This window comes from Humulus lupulus, chromosome 1, assembly GCF_963169125.1.
Source record: "Humulus lupulus chromosome 1, drHumLupu1.1, whole genome shotgun sequence".
Lineage (NCBI taxonomy): Eukaryota > Viridiplantae > Streptophyta > Magnoliopsida > Rosales > Cannabaceae > Humulus > Humulus lupulus.
This window is the reverse complement of record NC_084793.1, coordinates 4951534-4973913: the sequence shown is the minus strand read 5'-3', so window position 1 is coordinate 4973913 and position 22380 is coordinate 4951534. Positions and strand designations below refer to the sequence as shown.

The following is a 22380-nucleotide window of genomic DNA, read 5'->3' as shown; positions in this document are numbered from 1 at the left end:
TAATCCCAGATTGTTACCACTAAACAAACTGGAAATCTGGGTTCAGGTTTACGACTTAAAGCCTGGATTTAAATCTGATCGGGTCCTACGGGCTTGTGGTTCATATTTGGGCGAGTTTGTTGCGTCTTGTACAAAGAATTATACTGGTATATGGAGGGAATACCTGCGAGTGAGGGTTAAGATCAATATTGAAATGCCTCTTAAACAAAGGATGAAGATCTTCTCGTCAAAAACGGAGTTTTTCTGGGCCACCTTCAAGTATGAACGCCTACCGACGTTCTGTTTTGTTTGCGGTATCTTGGGGCACTCGGAAAATTTTTGCCATAAATTATTTGATGGTGAAGATGAAAATATGGTCAGGCCCTATGGATTATTCATGCGGGCGCCAGATCGCAGAGCTAATAAACATATTGGCGCTAGGTGGTTGAGAGATAATATGGGAAGACCTTTGGAGTCGCCATTGGAGCAGTCTACTCCGATGCAAGGCGGCGGACAGGAAGGTGGATCGTGGGAGGAGTATGGGGTGCGTGATTCTAGGGGTGATGGAGAAAATCGTGGAGTGATGAGGGCAAGTGATTCGGTTTTAAGAAGGAATATTGGAGATATGGTGAATCACAATGGTCAACTGGATTTGAATGGTATTAATGCGGATGTGGAGGCGGATGTAAGCGAGAAACAGGGAGACGTTGGTGGACTTGCTGCATTGACTGAGGGCTTCCATTACGTGGACCCTAAACGCAGGCGGACAGGTGGCGAGCTAGGAGGCTTAGTTCAGGAGGAGCATTTGGTTTTGGGCCAGGGGAATTATACGTGCTTGGGCTGTGGAATTACAGTGGGTTTAAATAGTCATGAGGATGTGATTGCGGTGGGCCAGGGGAGTAACGTGGACTCCAAGATGGATCAGCTCGATAAAATGCATATGGAAGTCCAAAATTTGGACAATGCAGAGGATCGGGATTATGAGGCAAGTCCACAACATGGGCAGAACGAAGAATGGCAACTTATGGTTGTGAGAGGTTCAAAAAATGGATTTGGGGCGGGTTCCACCAGCTGGACCCGACATGCATAATGAGTATGATGTGTTGGAATTGCCGTGGGCTTGGGAACCCACGGATGGTTCAATTCCTTAAAGACTTGGTGTGTCGAAAGCAGCCCAACGTAGTTTTCTTGTGTGAAACGTTATGTAAGAAGGACAAAGTAGAGGCAGTTAAAGTGATGCTTGGCTTTGTGGGGTGTTTTGTGGTAGAATGCATGGGGCATAGTGGGGGTCTGGCGATGTTGTGGAAGGAGGAAGAGGAGGCGTCGGTGGTGAGCTATAGTCAAAACCATGTGGATTTGGAGATCAAACTTAAGGGTCATCCGCCTTTTCGTTTAACGGGCTTTTATGGGGAGCCTAAGCGTAGCCAGCGTAGAGATACATAGGGTCAGTTGAGATGTTTAGCGAGTTCGTCATCGCTTCCATGGTGCTTGTTCGGTGACTTGAATAATGTTATGTCTAATAGAGATAAGCGAGGGGGTAGGCCTTACCCTTCATGGCTTATTGATGGTTTCCGAGAGGTGCTGGAGGATTGTAGATTGGTGGATATGGAGTTGGTAGGGCATCAATTCACGTGGGAGAGAGGGCGAGTGTAATGCCCCGGATTCCCTAATGTGGTTTAGCGGCTGGATTTGTAGGCCGGGAGGGCCATAATTGCTTAATTACGCCACTAAATGTGTTTATGCATGTTTATGAGAATTATATTATAATATAATGTTACTTGTATGCATATCGATGTTATGTGTTGAGACCACACTATGATGTGGGTTTGCTCGAGCTATTCGACATGAGACGATCGTAGATTATTGATTAGCGGTTTAGTCACAACGGGATTAAGCGTTGGGACTTGGGTTGAGTCTCGGGGTGGTTTTGATGGTTAGAGCGTTACCGGGAGATAAAGGGTAACGGGATGTGAGTTAATGGTGTTTATGATTTTTTAGAATAGCGGGAATTGGAGAGTGTTAATTATGATTAACGAGTTTGGAGGAAAGTACCAAAAATGCCCTTGGGAGTCTTTAGAAACCATTAATTGACCTAGGGGTAAAATGGACATTTCACCCCTAGGATAGATATAACACTCTTGGCTGAAGAAAATAGTGAAGGAAAACAGAGTATGTTTTAGAGTTCTCCCATACCTCCTTTTTCTCACTGTTCTTTGTGGTTTTTGAGCCAACTTTGAGGATTCTAGCTTGGGAAGCAAGCCTTGGAAGTTTGGGAGTGTGTTCCACTATTGAAGGCCATCATAAGCCAAACTTTGGGTAAGTTTCTAACCATAGTTTCTCTGTTTTGCTCTGTTTTGGTTTTGTTTTGCAGCTGAAATGTTTAGGGTGAATTCATGGTTTTTGTTGGGAGTTTTGGCTAGGGTTCCCATGCTTGTGATGTTTGGGGTGTGTTGGGATGGTTTTTGGGTTCATTTGGCATCAAGAATAGGCTTTGGAAGCTTAGAGATCGAGTTAGAAACGAAGGAGATGAAGAAGGTCGGTTCAGGGATGTTTTGGGCTGGAGGTAGCGCTACAGCGCCCACCCTAGGGCGCTATAGCGCTCCTCAGGAGGGTTTTTGGCCTTTGGGAGGTTCTGTGTAGAGCGTTGTAGCGCTACCCTGTTCCTTCCAAACCCCGTTTTGAGTGTTTTTAAGGGTTTTTGACTTGGGGTTTCAATCCTTAAGGCCCGGGATCGAATCTACTCACCGTGTGGGCATGTTTCGAGGTCCCGAGGGTGGAGCTTAGGTTAAGACCCTATTATTGTGGATTCTCATTAATGGAGGTTATAATTGGTTGTGATTAGGTAACCGCTAAGGAACTAAAAGATCGATCGTTCTCAGGGGTCGTCTTTATCATATTTCTCGCTCGAACTTGAGGTAAGAAAACAGTGTATGGGTACAGTTGCACCCTGTACAGGTATATGACATGCATGGTTTGATATTGAGGCATGTTGGTTGATATATGTGAACGTGGATTGCATATTAAATGCTAATGAATACTGATTACCTGTTTGAGACACTGACTAGTCAGGGACCGACTCTAAAGTCGATGATCACGCATTGAATGACTCTATGGCATTAATGCGGGACCGGCCCTAAGGTCGAAGAACTTATAAGCGCTTGCCTGGTCTACGACCAGATGACTATAGCCAAGGTATATGACCCCGGTGACCGTTTGTCACGTGGCTAGGGGACGTTGTCCATAGTTTCGACCCTAGAGTCGTAAGGAAGGTTATGTTGGTGACCAATCACCATGCACCTGTCCTGAACATGCTTATGAAAGAAATCACCTATCAGTTAAGCCCTGGTGACCCTATCGTCACATGGCTAGAGGGAGCGATGCTCATTACTGTGACTTTTGGCTATTGTCACCTATTTGTTGGACTAATAGTCCTGAATGGTTACTATGATCGTTGTTGATATTATATCATGTTCTATTATGTTTTCTTGCTGGGCCTTGGCTCATGGGTGCTATGTGGTGCAGGTAAAGGAAAGGAAAACCTGGCCCAGCCTTGAGTGGGGAGCTTGGGCGGTGTGATGTACATACAGGGCCGCTTGACCGCCACGATCAAGGAGTTCTCAGAGGGACTAGGGGTTTACCCTATTTTTGCCGCTTAGGCCGGCGGAGTTTGTAAATTTGGAACTGTAGCGACTCTTTTGTATTACAAACCACTTGTAAACATTTTGAAAGGCTCATGAGCAGTTTATTTACTTAATGAAATGTACCCTTTCCTTTTTACTGGTTTTCTACCTTAACCTGATAATAACACTTAGATCACGTTTTTAACCAAAGGACTCGGGTAGCGGGTCAAATTTCCGGTTCACCATTCACCGTAACTGTTCTGGGGTAACCAGGGTGTTACAGCGAGGGTCGGACCATTGGGTTGAAGTACGTTTGGATAGAGCTCTTGTATCGATGGAGTGGAGGTCGTTATTCAGTAAGGCTAGGCTCTTTAATTTGGGGGCATCTGCTTCTGATCATTCCCCACTGTGGTTGAATTTGGATCATATTAAACAACATTCGCACACTTATTGGTTCAGGTTTGAGAATGCCTGGGCTAAGGATCCTCTGTGTCGTCAGATTGTTCAAGAGAAGTGGGGACTTCCTTTTTCTGATACTATGGTGCAGAAGATTAAGTGTTGTAGTACCTCCCTAGCAGAATGGGGTCGGAATATTACAGGAAGGTTTAAGGATCGCATAGCTCGCTATAATAACGTGCTAAGGATTACTCAATGCCGACGGGATGAGATCTCAGTTCAGAAGTATAAGGAGGCTCAGGCTTTATTGTTTGAAGTTCTTTCTCAACAGGAGATTTATTGGCGCCAAAGGTCTAAGCAGTTGTGGCTTCAGGCTGGGGACCTCAATACGAAATATTTCCATGCCTCGGCAAACAAGAGACGAAGAAGAAATCAGATTAGGGCGCTTAAGGATGATACTGGCATGCTGAGAGATTGGGATAATGGGCTTGATTCAGTCATGGTAGCATACTTCAGACAACTTTTTTCATCGTCTACTACAGAGTGGCAAGAGGTAACGAATTGTGTTTCATGTACGATCTCGGAGGAGGTTAACAGGGATCTTGTGGCTCCTATTGAGGGTGGGGAGGTGAAGAAGGCCCTATTTCAAATGCATCCACATAAGTCGCCGGGACCAGATGGTCTTTCTCCTGGATTCTATCAGAAGTTTTGGGATATTGTTGGGGAGGATATGGTTCGCTTGGTCCAGGACTTCTTCAGGGATGGGACTTTTCCTGAGCATCTTTCAGAGACTCACATAGTGTTGATCCCAAAGAAAGCGACTCCGGAGGTTATGGGTGACTTAAGACCAATTGCTCTGTGTAATGTGGCGTATAAGGTGATTTCTAAGGTAATGGAAAATAGATTGAAGGGGGTTCTTCATTCTGTTATCTCAGAAACCCAGAGCGCTTTTGTCCCTGGGCGGTTGATTACTGATAATATTATGGTGGCTTTTGAGGTGATGCACTTTTTAAAGAGGAAAACTTCTGGGAAGGATGGTTTTATGGCTTTGAAACTCGATATGAGCAAGAGCTATGATCGAATTGAATGGAGCTTCCTAGAGGCTATGATGAAAAAAATGGGGTTTGGAGATCATTGGGTGGAATTAATTATGAAGTGCGTAAGCTCGGTTTCATATAGGATAGCTATTGACGGAAGAGAATTGGAGGCTATTGCTCCCACTCGTGGTTTGAGACAAGGGGATCCCCTATCTCCCTATCTGTTTATCCTTTGTGCAGAAGGTTTTTTTGGTTTGATTTCTAGATTTGTTAACGAAGGTCGGCTCATGGGGTGTAAGGTGGCAAGAGAGGCTCCTGTGATATCTCACATGCTCTTCGCTGATGATAGTTACCTGTTCTGTAAAGCCTCAGTGGATGAGGCGGTTCAAGTTCGTGATCTTCTTAATTGTTATTAGATGGCTTCAGGTCAACAGATCAACCTGGCGAAATCATCTGTTTTTTTCAGTGCTAATACTAGAGAAGATATTCGATGCTCAATTTGTAGCTCTCTTAATATTCCTGAAGCGGGACCCTCCAGCTTGTATTTGGGGTTACCAAATATATTGGGCAGAAACAAATCTGTTTTGTTGGGATATCTCAGAGATAAAATGAGGAACAGGATTGAGCAATGGGAAGGTCGCTTGTTATCCAAAGCAGGGAAGGAAGTGCTAATAAAAACTGTGGCTCAATCACTCCCTTCTTATGCAATGAGTGTTTTTTTGCTTCCTAAGAACTTGTGTGCAGACATGGAGAGACTGATGTGTAGATATTGGTGGCGTGGCTCATCTAGAAATGGGAAATCCATTCATTGGAAGAGATGGGAGTCCTTAACTGTTCATAAGATTAAGGGGGGCATGGGCTTTCGGGACCTTGGTGATTTCAATAGAGCTCTCCTTTGTAAACAAAGTTGGAGACTCCTTTGTAATCCGGAATCTTTGGTGGGACGCGTCTATAAGGCAAGATATTATAAAAATTCTTCGTTCTTGGGTGCCAAAATTGGGTCAAACCCAAGCTATATTTGGAGGAGTCTTTTGGAAGTGAAACCCCTAATTATTCAGGGGGCTAGATGGCATGTGGGCAATGGAGAGTCTATCAAGGTAATTTCAGATCCATGGCTCTTAGATGAATCCAACCCTTGTGTTACAACTTTCCACCCTTCATTGGTAGATGCCAAAGTTTCGGCCTTGATGCATGTGGAAAGAGGCGGCTGGGATGTTGATTTAGTCCATGATATATTTAATGAGAGGGATGCTAGTTGTATACTAAATATTCCTCTTAGCCCAAATCGTGATAGAGATTGCTGGTATTGGAGCTTTGAAACCTCTGGGTATTTTTCAGTCAAGTTTTGAAGAACGGTGAAGCATGTGTAGTGGAAAAAGCTTTATGGAATGGAGTTTGAAAGTCAAAGTTCCTCCTAAAGTGAAGGACTTAGTGTGGAGGGTTGCATCTGGATGTCTACCCACTAAATTAAAGCTCCATTTGCGCCATGTACAGGTAGATATTGTTTACCCAATGTGTGAGGAAGCAAGTGAGTCTATTGCTCACTGCCTGGTGAACTGTAGTCAGATCTGGCCGTGTTGGGAGAGGTTTGATGTTCGTCTTCGTCCTCCTGACGAAGCTTCTTTCGCTGAGTGGTTGAGGCTCAGTTTTAAGGGTCGGGATGCAGAGCAACGTGCCAAATATCTTATGCTCTGCTGGGCAATCTGGCGTAGGAGGAATGAGTGGGTCTGGCGGAGGCGGAAGATATCTACGTTCGGGGTGCTCTCTTTGGCAAATTCGACGCTCCAAACCTGGTTGCTTTCTCAAGATGGTGAGGTTGCCCCTTTGCCGACTTATATGACGCCTGCAGATGGACAAGCATCGTGGACAAAGCCACCCCAAGGTCAGCTTAAAGTAAATGTCGATGCTGCCTTGTTTCGTGAAACAAATTCATTCAGCTTTGTGGGTGTGGCCCGAGATCATTTGGGTGCATTTGTGGAGGCTTTTTCGGTTTGCAGGTTGGGCTTAGTCTCCCCTGAGCTTGCGAAAGTGATGGGAATCCGGGAAACATTGAGCTGGATCAAAAGGAAAAATTGGAGAAATATTATTGTTGAAACTGATAGCTTACTAGTAGTTCAAGCTCTAAGGAGTAACTTGGAGTTGGATTCCTACTTTGGGTGTTTAATTCAAGAGTGTAAAATCCTGCTGAGGGATTCCATTTCTGTTTCAGTTGTCTTTGTTAAACGTACTGCCAATGGGACCGCTCATGCTCTTGCAAGAGAGTCTACCATGGTGGCTGTTCGTAGCTTATTTAAGGAGGATTTGACCTCTAGTTTCTGGACTGTATTGCTGAGAGATATTTGATAATAAAATTTCCTTTTCATAAAAAAAAAAAAATAGAAAAAAATGACAGCAGCCACGTGGCTTGGGATAAAATTAGACCATGTTATATAGCATTCATCCACGTCACACTCAACCAACCCTCTCTCTATCTCTTTCTTCTTCCTTTATTTCTTCCTCTTTCTCTCTCTAAATACTATGCCACGTTTCACCGTCTCTCTCTTTCTTTTCCTATTTTTCAGAGTACCGTCGTCTTTCTCTCTACCTATCGCTTTCGCTATATTCATTCACTCTCTTTCTTTCCTATTTTTCAGAGTCTTCCTCTCTACCTATCGCTTTCGCTCTATTGATTCTCTCTCTTTCACACTCAATCAGTCAATCTCAGACGCCAAGAGAGGGTATTCCTTCTCTTTAAAAGCACCAAAAACAAGTTATTATAACACACAAAAAAGTGGGGAGCTTTCAAAAACTGAGGTCCAGAAGAGCCATGGCAGTGACGAGAGTCTCAGATTTTGAAACGGCGGTGAAAATGAAGCAAGACCCAGATGGAAAGGTGGCCTCGCCACAGACAGAGCTGCATAACCCAGATGAGATCATGATCATCCCCAACAAAAACTTCAAACCAAAACTCTGCACTCACGACATCTTTCTCCCCAAGAAAAGGTTGGTCAAAACGATGATGTTTGAATATATAGTTGAGAAATTCTCTGCTGTCAGAGCCTCCAAAACTACCAAAGAAGATATGTAGCCGAAGAAGATCTCCATTTTCTCTGTTTTCTATCTCATATGGCGTTTTTAGTTAGTGGGTTCTGTTCTGGCTTAAGTTTATATTGTGAACTGTTTCGATTGTGTTACTTTCCGATTATGAACTTGGTATGGTGTGTCTCTCTTCTGTTCTATAATTTTCTTCTATGCAATGACAGAGTGATGTGATTTGTCTTTTTCTTTTATTAAGTAATAGCTTAAACCACTAACGAAATCGGAGTAAATAGAGTTGAAAATTGGTAACATTGGTTTGTTTGGTACTTGGAATTTGGTGACATGGAAATTATCGCAAGCTAAAAGGTTAAAGGAAAAGTGGGATTTGAGACACCTCTTTCTCTGTATTTATAAATATATCTTTCTCGTTGTGTCTCTGTTTTCTCTTTTGGGCAAAATTGATTGGATCTTCTTATACTTCTCTATCTAATCTAACCCTATTGTCCATACTCGATATAAATATAGATTTTTCTTTCCACCTTGAAACTAGGCCAATAGAGTACTTACATGTCACCCAGTAAAAAATGAGCATGTAATCCAACTTGTGTAACCTTCCTAACTACTCAAAATGCGTCCATAAATCTAAAGTTCGCTTTGGATGGCTTTATTAATCTTGTCTTTTGGTTAATTAGAACAAAGGAAGACCCATTTGAGAATTGCTAAGGGGTATACCACTAATCATGCAATTAAATATCGCATCCTACGTACTTGAATTTAATATGTATCGTGGGATATCGTCAACTAAATATAGGATGTTAATTTATGTAGTATTGCATAACTTATCAAATAGCAAGATTCGAACATTTAGGGCTCCATAACTCGATATATGATTGAAAAAGGAATCAGTATTTATGTACAAAACTAGAAACCATAGATTTAGACCGTGCTTTTACTTAATTCAATACTAAAATATATAGTAAGTACTTTACTACATATCTTATAATTGGTCGTTATCAGCAATAGCTGTAGTTGCTCTTTTTTCTAATTTACCACACATTTGACATTTCTATAGTTTCTCACTCTCTAGAACTCACTTTCCAGGAACCTACTGATCTTACACACAAAATCCAATCCCAACCACCTCTCTCTCTCTCTCTCTCCGAACCCATTAAAAGGAAAAGTTTCTGTTTTTAGAGCAAGACAAGCATAAGGCTGTGTTGCTACGACGGCGATCTCGTAGAATAAAGAGACAGAGAAGGAGCGATGGCTATGGCGAAAGACTCGTACGGAGAGAAGGTGGGTGCCGAGAAGAAGCCGGCGAGGTTGGACCAGGCTCATGTCAATATGGGCTCCGCCGAGACTGATGGCCTCTGTTTCAAGCTCAAATCCGGAGGCGTAATCCCGGCGAGGAGGAGACTCGTTAAGAGCTTGATGCTTCTTTATATACTCAATCTAGGGTCCTCTTTGGTCCGTGGAGTGACTCGTCACAGTATGAGGAACCTGGTTTACCCGGCACCGGCACCGGAAAGTGGTGACGGAAAAAATTGACAGGGCCACGAAACTTTCTTTGATTATCAAACTTGTGTATGTTTTATGTGTCGTTTTTTCGTTTATGTACATCTCTTCAGTGTTTGTAATTGTGTTTAGCTCAGTTCAATCGGGGTTCGCCTTTTCAATGGATTGAATTTTCAACAAGTTTCGGTTTTTATGTATCTGTGAGTGTGTGATAGAACAGGGGAATCAGTATGAGCAAGGTGGGCCTTGGTCGGGTCGGGTCGGGTTTATGTTTATACCCGATGGCCGGAGGATAGAGATTTGTCGGATTCTCTTGAACCCTAGGCCATTGGCATCGGTTCCGAGCGAAAACCGTGATCGGAGCGGGTCGGGTACAAAATATCCGTTATGGTCCGAATTTATGTCACTAGTGGCCTTGGCCTTCGCTATCGCGTGAGGACGAGGGAATTTTTTTTTTTTTTTACGTGTCAGCCATTATTTCAATTTATTTATATATTTTGTGTAAAGTCAAATAGCTGACCAGACTCAGAAACATTCATCACCTTTCTCAAATAAATTTATCAAATCAAAATTGTAAAAATATATTTTGTTTAGGATAGTTCTCCGATACAAGTTACACTCGTACATCCCTCGGTAAGTATTTTTAGCATTATAATTTTTTTTTTTATAGTATCTGAAATTTTTTAGACAATTTTTAATAGTTTATAGTGTAGAAAATAATATTTAAATAATTTGTTGTTCATGCATAGAAAATAACATGTTTAAATTGTATTTTCGACATGATAAATTATTCATAATTTTTTAAAAAAATTTAAAAAATATTTTAAATAACTATAATATATACAGTACAAAAAAATCGCCAAAAATACTTCGATGGGTATACCCATTTTTGTAGTGCACCAAAAAATTATCAGATGTTGTCTTAACCATAAGTTGTTAAAGTTAATTTGGCGTTTTTAAGGTACAGAAAACTTGGGTCAGCCATTTATTTTTAGCTAGATTTATCTTCCAATCATGTTCTATGAATTCAATACTAGAATTGGTGTAAAATAAAATAAATTATTTTTTTATTTTATAGTTATTAATCAACGACTTACTCTTTCAAAAAAAAAAAAACAACGACTTGGGATCATATAACACTATAAATCATTTCAGGTTTCCAAGTTTCTTCGCAATAATAAACTGTTTTATTGAGATTATCATTGTTTTTAATTTGAATAATTTAAACAAATCAAACTAACCGTGAAAAAATAAAGTGGCACATAAAATGGCAAGTTTTTATCTTTAATTTAATTTTTGTTCGTAGGTCGGTTGGACCCAATTTGTTGACAAAAAAGAATTCTGTTTTCTGTCGTTTTCATTTTAAGTGTCGTTTTCTAACAACGTACAAAGACGAAAAAATACGTATGTTAATATTGTATTCTTAAATATGATAAAGATTTCCTCTGGATTTTTTTTATTACTAACTCAACTTTCCTTAGTAATCAATTCATTTAAACTAAGAGTCTCTTTTTCAACATATATTAGAGAATTGTTATTATATATATATATATATATATATGGTGTTGCACCAACATCAAAATTAAATAATTTTATTATAATATTTTTTTTTATTTCAACCACAACACCAAAAATTATACTGAAAAATATATTATTTATTATTTTATTTTATATATAAAATAATATACAAATATTTTTATTATTAAATACTAATATAAAAAGCAAAATAGTACTCCCCTTTGTTTTTGCCCTTGCTACAGTACTCCACTATATTTAGTGAAGTACTTTAGCTTGACAGCATAATGATGGGATAAATGGAGTTGGGTTAGATTTGATTTTGTGCCTTTTTAGCACTCTATTTGTTGTTCTGCAGTCTTGTTGGAGCTGCCCTGACGGGCACCAGTGGTAGCCAACATTATAAGGAGGTGACGTATTGCTATTGGTACAACTCAATATTAGGTCCTACATATTTGAATTTAATATGTATTATGAGGTATCGTTAATTAATTATAAGGTGTCAACTCGTGTGGTGTTGAACACCTTAATATGCCATACATCATTAATATACCTGTAATTATAGAGAATTAACTTGAATACAACATAAATAATTTTTATAGGTTAAAAAAAATGTGAATATTGAAAGCACCAAAAGGTATAAATAAAGAAAGTACCAACATGATAGCTATATAATTGTTATGATTAATTAACCAATAATCATAGCTTACTAAGTAGGTTTATAAAAAGTATTAAACTAATTAACATTTAATTAATATAGATATCTAACTCTAATCTAATGTGTGTTTTTTGGTCGGATTTCTGGCCTGGACCACAGCCAAGAATTTTGGGGTTATGGAATTTTGTGTGGTTGAGTATTTAATATAATTAATACTAGTGTGACTAAGTTTGCAGTTTGTAATATTTAAACAAATAACTCAATAATTGGTCAAGTGTTGTTGTTGTGCAACGTTTTATAGTCACTTGAATATAATTTGGTACACAAAATAATTTGGTCCAAATTCAAAAGTCGTCTCACGTGTGAACTCGAATTGTTGAAATATTTTCTCCAAAATATGACCTAAATTTGGAAGGTCATGCACCCTATTCAGATTACTCAAAAGAAAGAGATGAAATGTGTGGAAAAAGAAACATAAATCATAATCATAAGGGACTTATTTTTCATATGGTTGAAAACTCAGTAAGTCTCATCCTTATTATGTCTAAATCTCCATGTTGCTCTATATAGGGTTGCAAGTTGATGCCTAAAAGGAGGGTCCACCAATCGACAACTTGCTAAGCAAAATAATGATAATGATAATTTGAGGAATGTCAAATAGCTTTGATATATAATAATTAAAATTTTAAAATATAGAACAAAATCTTTCATGTTCTTTCAAGGCTCGCTTTAGTCCCTTCAAATAGAGAAATTGGTAATTATTCTTTTATTTCTATCTCTCTTCTTCTTTTATCTCTGTCTAAATACAATTCCACGTCACACCCTCTCCCTCCCTAAAACCATGCCACGTCACACCCTCTCTCTTTCTCTCTCATTGTCGCTCTCTTATTCGGTTCTTCCTCTTTTTCCCTATTTTTCTGAGTCTCATTGGCTCTCTCTCTCTCTCTCTCGCTTTCGCTCTATTCATTCTCTCTCTCTCAATCAGTCAATCTAAAGCACCAAAAACAACTTATAACACACAAGAAAGTGGGGAGCTTTCAAAAACTGAGGTCCAGAAGAGCCATGGCAGTGACAAGAGTCTCAGATTTTGAAACGGTGGTGAAAATGAAGCAAGACCCAGATGGAAAGGTGGCCTCGCCACAGACAGAGCTGCATAACCCAGATGAGATCATGATCATCCCCAACAAAATCTTCAAACCAAAACTCTGCACTCACGACGTTTTTCTCCCGAAGAAAAGGTTGGTCAAAACGATGATGTTTAAATATATAGCTGCGAAATTCTCTGCTATCTTCCTTGCCGGCTCCTCTTCTGCCAGAGCCTCGAAAACTACCAAAGAAGATATGTAGCCGAAGAAGATCTCCATTTTCTCTGTTTTCTATCTCATATTATGGCGTGTTTAGTTAGTGGGTTCTGTTCTGGTTTCATGGTGTTGTGTCTTCTTAAGTTTATATTGTGAACTGTTTCGATTGTGTTACTTTCTGATTATGAACTTGGTATGGTGTGTCTCTCTTCTGTTCTATAATTTTCTTCCATGTATTGACAGAGTGATGTGATTTCTCTTTTTCTTTTATTAAGTAATAGAGCTGAAAATTGGTAACATTGGTTTGTATGGTACTTGGAATTTGGTGACATGGAAATTATCGCAAGCTAAAAGGTTAAAGGAAAAGTGGGATTTGAGACACCTCTTTCTCTGTATTTATAAATATATCTTTCTCGTTGTGTCTCTGTTTTCTCTTTTGGGCAAAATTGATTGGATCTTCTTATACTTCTCTATCTAATCTAACCCTATTGTCCATACTCGATATAAATATAGATTTTTCTTTCCACTTTGAAACTAGCCCAATAGAGTACTTACATGTCACCCAGTAAAAAGTAATCCAACTTGTGTAACCTTCCTAACTACTCAAAATGCGTCCATAAATCTAAAGTTAGCTTTAGATGGCTTTATTATTCTTGTCTTTTGGTTAATTAGAACAAAGGAAGACCTTTAGGGTGACTCATTTGAGAATTGCTAAGGGTATACCGCTAATTGTACAATTAAATATTGAGTCCTACATACTTGAATTTAATATGCATCGTGGAATATCGTTAACCAAATATAGGAAGTTAATTCATGTGGTGTTAGATAATTAAGGTATCAAATAACACACTCAACCATTTAGGGCTCCATATCTCTCTATGTATGATTGAAAAAGGAATCATTAATTATGTACAAAACTAGAAACCATAGATTTAGACCGTGCTTTTACTTAATTCAATCCTAAAATATATAGTACTTTACTACATATGTGCACTTTTATTTAAAGAATCGGTATTATCTTATAATTGGTCGTTATCAGCAATAGCTGTAGTTGCTCTTTTTTCTAATTTACCACACATTTGACATTTCTATAGTTTCTCACCCTCTAGAACTCACTTTCCAGGAACCTACTGATCTTACACCCAAAACCCAAAACCCAATCCCAACCACCTTTCTCTCTCTCTCTCCGAACCCATTAAAAGGAATAGTTTCGGTTTTTAGAGTAAGACAAGCATAAGGCTGTGTTGCTACGACGGCGATCTCGAAGAATATAAGCGACAGAGAAGGAGCGACGGCTATGGCGAAAGACTCGTACGGAGAGAAGGTGGGTGCCGAGAAGAAGCCGGCGAGGTTGGACCAGGCTCATGTCAATATGGGCTCCGCCGAGACTGATGGCCTCTGTTTCAAGCTCAAATCCGGAGGCGTAATCCCGGCGAGGAGGAGACTCGTTAAGAGCTTGATGCTTCTTTATATACTCAATCTAGGGTCCTCTTTGGTCCGTGGAGTGACTCGTCACAGTATGAGGAACCTGGTTTACCCGGCACCGGCACCAGAAAGTGGTGACGGAAAAAATTGACAGGGCCAAGAAACTTTCTTTGATTATCAAACTTGTATATGTTTTATGCGTCGTTTTTTCGTTTATGTACTTCTCGTCTTTGTGTTGTAATTGTGTTTAGCTCAGTTCAATCGGGGTTCGCCTTTTCAATGGATTGAATTTTCAACAAGTTTCGGTTTTTATGTATCTGTGAGTGTGTGATAGAACAGGGGAATCAGTATGAGCAAGGTGGGCCTTGGTCGGGTCGGGTCGGGTTATGTTTATACCAGAGTGCCGGAGGGTAGAGATTCCGTCGGATTCTCTTGAACCCTCGGCCATTGGCATCGGCTCCGAGCGAAAACCGTGATCGGAGCGGGTTGGGTACAAAATATCCGTTAAGGTTCGAATTTATTTCACTAGTGGTCCTGGCCTTCGCTATCGCGTGAGGACAGGGGAACTTTTTTTTTTTATTATTTTTTTTTCGTGTCAGCCATTATTTCAATTTATTTATATATTTTGTGTAAAGTCAAATAGCTTACCAGCCTCAGAACATTCATCACCTTTCTCAAATAAATTTAGCAAATCAAAATTGTAAAAATATATTTTGTTTAGGATAGTTCTCCGATGCAAGTTACACTCGTAAATCCTTCTAATTTTGGCTCGCTAGGTATTTTTAGTATAATTTTTTATTATAATCGTCTTTTTAGAATATTGGTAAATTTTTAGAAAATTTTAAATAATTTACCGTATAAAAAATTAAGTTGTTACACGCATATTGAAGATAACATGTTTGAACTTTATTTTTGATATTGTTAAATTATTCTAAAAAAATTTAAAAATTTACAAAATGCTCTCTAAATAACTATAATGTACACAATAATAAGATAATCGTCAAAAATACTTTGAGAGCCAAAAATATTAAGAAAGTGTATCGAAGTACCCATTTTTTTGAGGTGCACCAAAAAATTATCAGCTGTTGTCTTGACCATAAGTTTCAAAGTTATATTAGCGTTTTGAAGATGAATTCAATGCTAGTATTCGTGTAAAATAAAATAAATTATTTTTATAGCTTATTAATCAACGACTTGGGATTATAACACTATAAATCATTTCAGGTTTCCAAGTTTCTTCGCAATAATAAACTGTTTTATTGGGATTATCATTGTTTTTAATTTGAATGATTTAAACAACTCAAACTAATTGTTAAAAAAAAATTAAAGTGGCACATAAAATGGCAAGTTTTTATCTTTAATTTAATTTTTGTTCGTAGGTCGGTTGTGGACCCACGTTGTTGACAAAAAAGTTTTCTGTTTTCTGTCGTTCTCAGACAAATTGCTCTTTTGAAGTGTTGTTTTCTAACAACGTACAAACACGAAAAAATACGTATGTTAATATTGTATTCTTAAATATGACAAAGATTTCCTCTGGATTTTTTTATTACTAACTCACCTTTCCTTAGTAATCAATTCATTTAAATTAAGTCTCATATATTACTGTTGGGAGAAGCACCAATACCAAAATTAAATAATCTTAGTACTATAATTTTTTTTCAATTCCAACTACATTACTAAAAATTACACCGAAAAGTATATTTTTTATTATTAAATACTAATATAAAAAGCAAAATAATACCCCATTTTGTTTTTGTCATTGCTACAGTACTCCACCATATTTAGTGGGATACTGTAGCTTGACAGCATAATGGTGGGATAAATGGAGTTGGGTTGGATTTGATTTTGTGCATTTTAAGCACTCTATTTGTTGTTCTGCAGTCCGGTTGGAGCTGCCCTAACGGGCACCAATGGTGGCTAACACAATAAGGTGGTGACGTATCGCTATTGGTGCAACTCAATATTGGGTCCCACATATTTGAATTTAATAATTATTATGGGGGTATCGTTAATCAATTATAATATATTAACTCATGTGATGTTGAACACCTTAATACGCCAAATAACAAACTCTACTATTAATACTATTAATGCCCCATGTGCCATACATCATTAATATACCTGTAATTATAGAGAATTAACTTGAATACTACAAAAATAATTTGTATAGGTAAAAAAGAATCTGAATATTGAAAGCACCAAAAGTTATAAATAAAGAAAGTACTAACATGTATAGCTATAATTGTTATGATTAATTAACCAATAATCATAGCTTTGTAAGTAGGTTTATAAAAAGTATTAAACTAATTAACATTTAATTAATAGAGATATCCAACTCTAATGTGTGTTTTTTGGTCGGATTTCTTGCCGGGACCACAGCCAAGAATTTTGGGGTTATGGAATTTTGTGTGGTTGAGTATTTAATATAATTAATACTAGTGTGACTAAGTTTGCAGTTTCTAATATTTAAATAATCTATTGATACTCTTATTTAATAAAGAAATATTAAAAATGAAGTAACAGAAGAATATTTAAATAATTCGAAATAGAATAAGCACGATTTCGTTTTTATTATTATAATAATTATAAAAAATAATAAGATTCATGGTATCAGACAATATCCAAGACAAGTTGGACATGCACAAAACGAATCTAACTATCTAACTGGGTTTTAATGAATGTTGCCTTTTCATAAGTCAAATGAGCCCGTTCCTTAATGATTATAAAAATATAGGATATTATTATATTATTAAAAATAATTATTTAAGATGGTATTAAAAAATCAACGCAGAAATTTCCAAACATTATGAAAATATATAGTTTAGTGGGGCAATTTAGAACATCTTTCATTCGGATAAGGAAGTTGATTTTGTAATTTTCAAACCTAAAAAAAGGAACTATTTAATTTTGTTATTACCACATTGTAATATTTAGGACATACATTATCAATATTAAATAGTATATTTTGTGGATTAAATAAAATATTAACACCTAAATTTTAATTAAGATACCTCATTTTTATTTTAAAAAAATAATATAAAATATTTTTTTTTATTATTTAAAAAAAATCTTCTTTTCATATTCTAAAAATACATATGAATAAAATACAGGAAATAAAGTAAGCGTTTTTTTTTTTAAATTATGACAAAAAAATAAAATAAAATAATTTCAATCAAAACAAAAAAAATTAAAAATTATAGAATATATAAAAATTTAGAATAAATTAAAAAATTAATTTAATTATTTCTATGTACCCATTTATTTCCTATGAGATGCATATGAGGCTCATAGGGCACAAGTGACCATGTATCATTAGCTTGAAGTACTATAAACTCCTTGTGCATTGCTGCCTTCCAATTCGGATCACTAACCGCAGCTTTTACTGACTTGGGCTCGCGGGGAAGAAGTGACTCAGGGAGTTGATGCTTCATTGCTAAATAAGCCTTGGGCTTATATATTCCATGTTGAGACCGTGTTGTCATAGCATGAGTTCTCTGTGGTGCAGCAATAGAAGGAACATCAGTCTCAGAACAAGAAGCAGAACCATTATTTGTTGCTGTATTCGAAGTAGGCAGCGACATGGCAGTGGCACTACTGGAATTAGTAGAAGACGCAACAGATGGAGAAGCCACTGAAGGACTAGCATGAACTGGGTTAGTTCGTGAGGCATCACGCGAACCAGATTGATGTTGCTCATGTACAGCAGCAGGAGGCAAAACACCATTAGAGTCAATCGGAGAAGTAGTAGTAATAAACTGTGATGTGGGTACAAGATTAGAGTCACTAGAATGTACCTGCGAGGAAGTGGTGGTGGAAAATGCAGGAAAATGAGTCTCATTGAACACCACGTTTCTAGCTACATAGATTCTGCCAGATTTGTTTTCACAGAGATATCCCTTATGTTTAGGAGAGTAACCCAGAAAAATGCATTCTTCCGATCTATATTCCAGCTTGTGATGAGAATAAGGCCGCAAATGGGGAAAACAAGCACACCCAAAAGGCTTCTGAATTGTGTAATCTGGTTGTTGCTTGAACAAGCATTCATAGGGACTTATGTTGCCAAGAACTGGAGTAAACTGCACACTGAAAAGAATGCCACCAGTAGCTCATATCAAGACCGGAATGGGCAAGTAACGTTAATCCAGTTTCTGTCACATGGCGATGCTTTCGCTCCACTCTACCATTCTGCTCATGCGTGTGTGGACATGAAAGCTGAAATCTAATGCCTTGATCCATGAGAAACTTCTCAAAAGGTCTGTATTCACCTCCACCATCAGTTTGCACTCTCTTGATTGGTAAATTAAACTGCTTTTCAACCAAACTTTTAAATCTGACAAACACTTCAAGAGCCTGAGATTTTAATGTCAGTGGAAAAATCCAAGAGAATCTGCTAAAATCATCAAGAAACAAGATGTAATATTTGTAATTGTCTTTGGACACAACATGCGAGGGTCCCCAGAGGTCGGTATGAATCAGTTCAAGAGGCTGAGATGCTCTACTAGGCGACAAGGAAAAGGGAAGGCGATGGCTTTTTCCTAATTGACAGGAAGTACAAAACTTCAAATTTTTTAGTGAGTGAGGTATATTGGATTGTGATAATATTTTGGTTAAAGTATCAGGAGCAGGGTGACCAAGTTTGGTATGCCAGAGATTTATATCATCACGTTTTGTAGTAGTAAGGACAGTAGGACATAAAGTATCAATAGGAGTAGACAAAGCATTTTTATTAATGGACAAATCAGTACAAGAAAAGACTGTTTTATCAGCACTGTTACAACACGTAAAACAGTTGTTATTACAAGAGGATTGAACTGTGGTTGCTAGAAAACATTGAAACGAGTGGTTGGACAGCTTCGATTGATCATCTCCTAGCAGGTACAAGTCATTCTTGAGCTTCCCTTTGAGGAGGACAGCACCCGACTGTTTGTCCTTGACAAAACAACAAGTTTTATGAAACTCAAGGAACACATCATTATCTCTGGTTAGTTTGGAGACACTCACTAGATTCTTTTTGATGGAAGGAACATGTAAAACAGATTGAAGATGTAAAGGCTTAGAAGATAAAGATGGAAGGGTAGTTTTACCGACATGAGATATGAGTAATTTCTTACCATCGCCTACTGCAACAGACTCTTGCCCAATGTAAGGGGTAGCTGAATCAAGATTATCCATAGCAAATGCAACATGATTCGTTGCCCCAGTGTCCACATACCAGCCAGCATCATCACCAAAATCAGGAAGAGTTTGAGTTACTAGACCTTGAGAATCAAAAGCACAGTTCTGTTCTGTCAGATTCACTTGTGGTTGAGAGGAAAATGGCTTCGGGGTCACCCAATTTTTGTCAAACCTGTAATGGCAAACTGGCGCAGTGTGGCCATATTTCATACACAATTGACAGAGGGGTCTGGTGGTGGGAGGAGGACGCACATAGTTGCGAGAAGGGAGTCTTGATTGGTTCGGTGCAGGGGTACCTCGACCAGGCGCAAATGGGTGGCGATAAGGAGCATTCCGAGAGCCAAAAGTAAGATTGGCAGCAATCTTGGAAGAAAGATCCATCATGGACGTGTGCCTTTCAAGTCTAGACTCATGCGACATGAGGAGAGCTTGAACTTCTTCAAGCGTAAGTGCATCGCTTCGAGACGTGATTCCAGAAACAACGGGATCAAACTCCGGTCCCAAGCCATTAAGCAAATGAAGAATCAAATCCAGATCAGTAACAGAGTGACCAGCAATGGCTAAAGAATCACAAATGGACTTAATCTTGTCGACATAGTCAGAGATGCTGAGGTTACCTTTTTGAATATTGGTTAATTGACCTTTGAGCTGTAGTAACCTAGCTTTTGACTGGCTGGAAAATTTTTGCTCAAGAGCTTTCCAGACCGTATATGAGGAATTGTAACTGGAGACAGTTCCAAGAATCGCTTCCGTCATAGATGAGCGAAGCCACGATAGTAACAATTGATCTTTCTTTCGCCATTGTAGATACATCGGATTCGAATTGCCATTGAGGAGTTTCTGCGGAGGATGAAGATCACTATAGAGTATGTCATCAAGGTCATGGCCAATGACCGTGGGTACGACTTGGGATTTCCAAGCAAGAAAATTAGCTCGATCTAGTTTTATTGTGAGAGAGGAAGTCAAAGAATTTGAAAAAGGATTCCAATGGGGAAACGCAGCAGCAGTCGGTGGAACCGGTGGCCACGCAGCAGCAGTCGGTGGAACCGGTGGCCGAGGATCAGGGACACCTACTGGAGACGAGTTGTCGCCGGAGGAGGCCATTGACGCGAGTCAGAGGCGTCTGATACCAAGATGAAGTTCACAGAAACAGAGAAGAAAACAATGAAAAACTGTATATTGGAAAGAAAACCTCAGAATCAAGAATTGTTAATTGATTTCTGAGGTGAACAAACTCTTTATTTATACTGAGTATTACGAAGCTGTACAAATGAAAAATTCTGTTGCAACAGAAAGCTTAACAGAATTATACGCTCAACTAACTAACAATTTGTTGGCTATCAGGGTGTAAATATCATCTCCTAATACATAGAATATTAAATTATAAGGAAATTTACAAAAAAATAAAGCACGCAACCCTTCAATAATAATTACAATAATATTTCTACTTTTTTTAATAATATTAATAAAAAACTATTTTATAATGATGACAAAATATTTTCTTGCTTTTCAATCATTAGATAAGTCGGTTACATTATCTGTTATGTCAAAAATATAAATTCGTATTTATTTATTGAAAAAATAAATAATGACACATCAACTTCCTCTACAAACACCGGTGATGAAAGTAATATCATAGACCCAATTGCATGTACATTCCAAAATTTAAATAGTAATATAATACAATATTTATTTTATTATCAATTTTTCTATCTTTATTTAAAAAAAATGAAAAAGAAAAGTAAAAGGCCCTTTTTTATGTAAAAATATATTTTCTTTTCTTTGACCAAAGTCTGCCGAGTTAATCCTCTATGGAATTTAGATTATATAAAGATTAAAATCATTGTTTTTAATTAGTATGGAATTAATTAGGTATATAAAAATAATAAAAAGAGGTTTGGTGACACAAAAATCCAAGCTTGATTGGCATAAAACATTAAAAAAAATACAAAAAATTCAAAAATCCAAGCTTGATTGGCATAAAATATTAAAATAATACAAAAAAAAATAAAAAATCCAAGCTTAATTGACATAAAGCACAACAATCCTCTTGAATTTACTTTTATAGAACATTAAAAAATTCAAAATTATTCATATATATACATTATATTAGCTTCATTGATATGATAGTTTTATTTAACTAATTAAATTTATTTCAAATCGGCAGAACTGAGCTAAAGTGAGCTAGACCCAAACCTAAGACACCCTTAGCTCAAGGGCTCATTTTTTTTAACATTTCTTTAAAAAATACTATAAATTTTTAGAATTTTTTTACAAAAGAATCCCTAATCCCTAATTTTTCCAAGTACAATTTTTTCCTAGGCCCTAGGACCATTTTTCAAGGCCCATTTTTTTAAAAAATAGCACATATTTACAAAAGAGCCCCTAATCCACAATTTTTCCTGGGACCATTCTCCGAGGGCCCATTTTTTTTTTACATTTCTTTTAAAAAATACTATAAACTTTTAGAAAGTTTTTACAAAAAAGCCCTTAATCCCCAATTTTTCTTAGAACCCAAAACTCTTCAGGACCTGCCTTGCAAGCAGGATCTATTATTTTTAAAAATAGTATTTCATTAATTGATATAATATTTTTATGTATAATTTTAGTGCAGACAACATTACACATTAATTTATTCTCAATCAACTTTTGCAATTAGTTGTATTTTAAGTCGTTGTCTCAAATGAGATGACACCATCAAATTCAAAATTTTGACTACCTAACTTACTTTAAATGAAGTT

At 37.6% G+C, this 22380-nt stretch overlaps 2 protein-coding genes across 2 annotated transcripts; both read left to right on the top strand.

The window, feature by feature from the left end:
* The first annotated feature begins 5448 nt into the window (after positions 1 to 5448).
* LOC133777401 (uncharacterized) lies at positions 5449 to 6381 on the top strand. The gene has a single exon (XM_062219592.1). The coding sequence runs from the start codon at positions 5449 to 5451 to the stop codon at positions 6379 to 6381; it is 933 nt and encodes a 310-aa protein (XP_062075576.1).
* A 13-nt stretch (positions 6382 to 6394) lies between these two features.
* Positions 6395 to 7375, top strand: LOC133825454 (uncharacterized). Its single transcript, XM_062259386.1, has one exon. It carries the CDS (start codon positions 6395 to 6397, stop codon positions 7373 to 7375), a length of 981 nt encoding a protein of 326 aa, XP_062115370.1.
* Positions 7376 to 22380: the final 15005 nt, after the last annotated feature.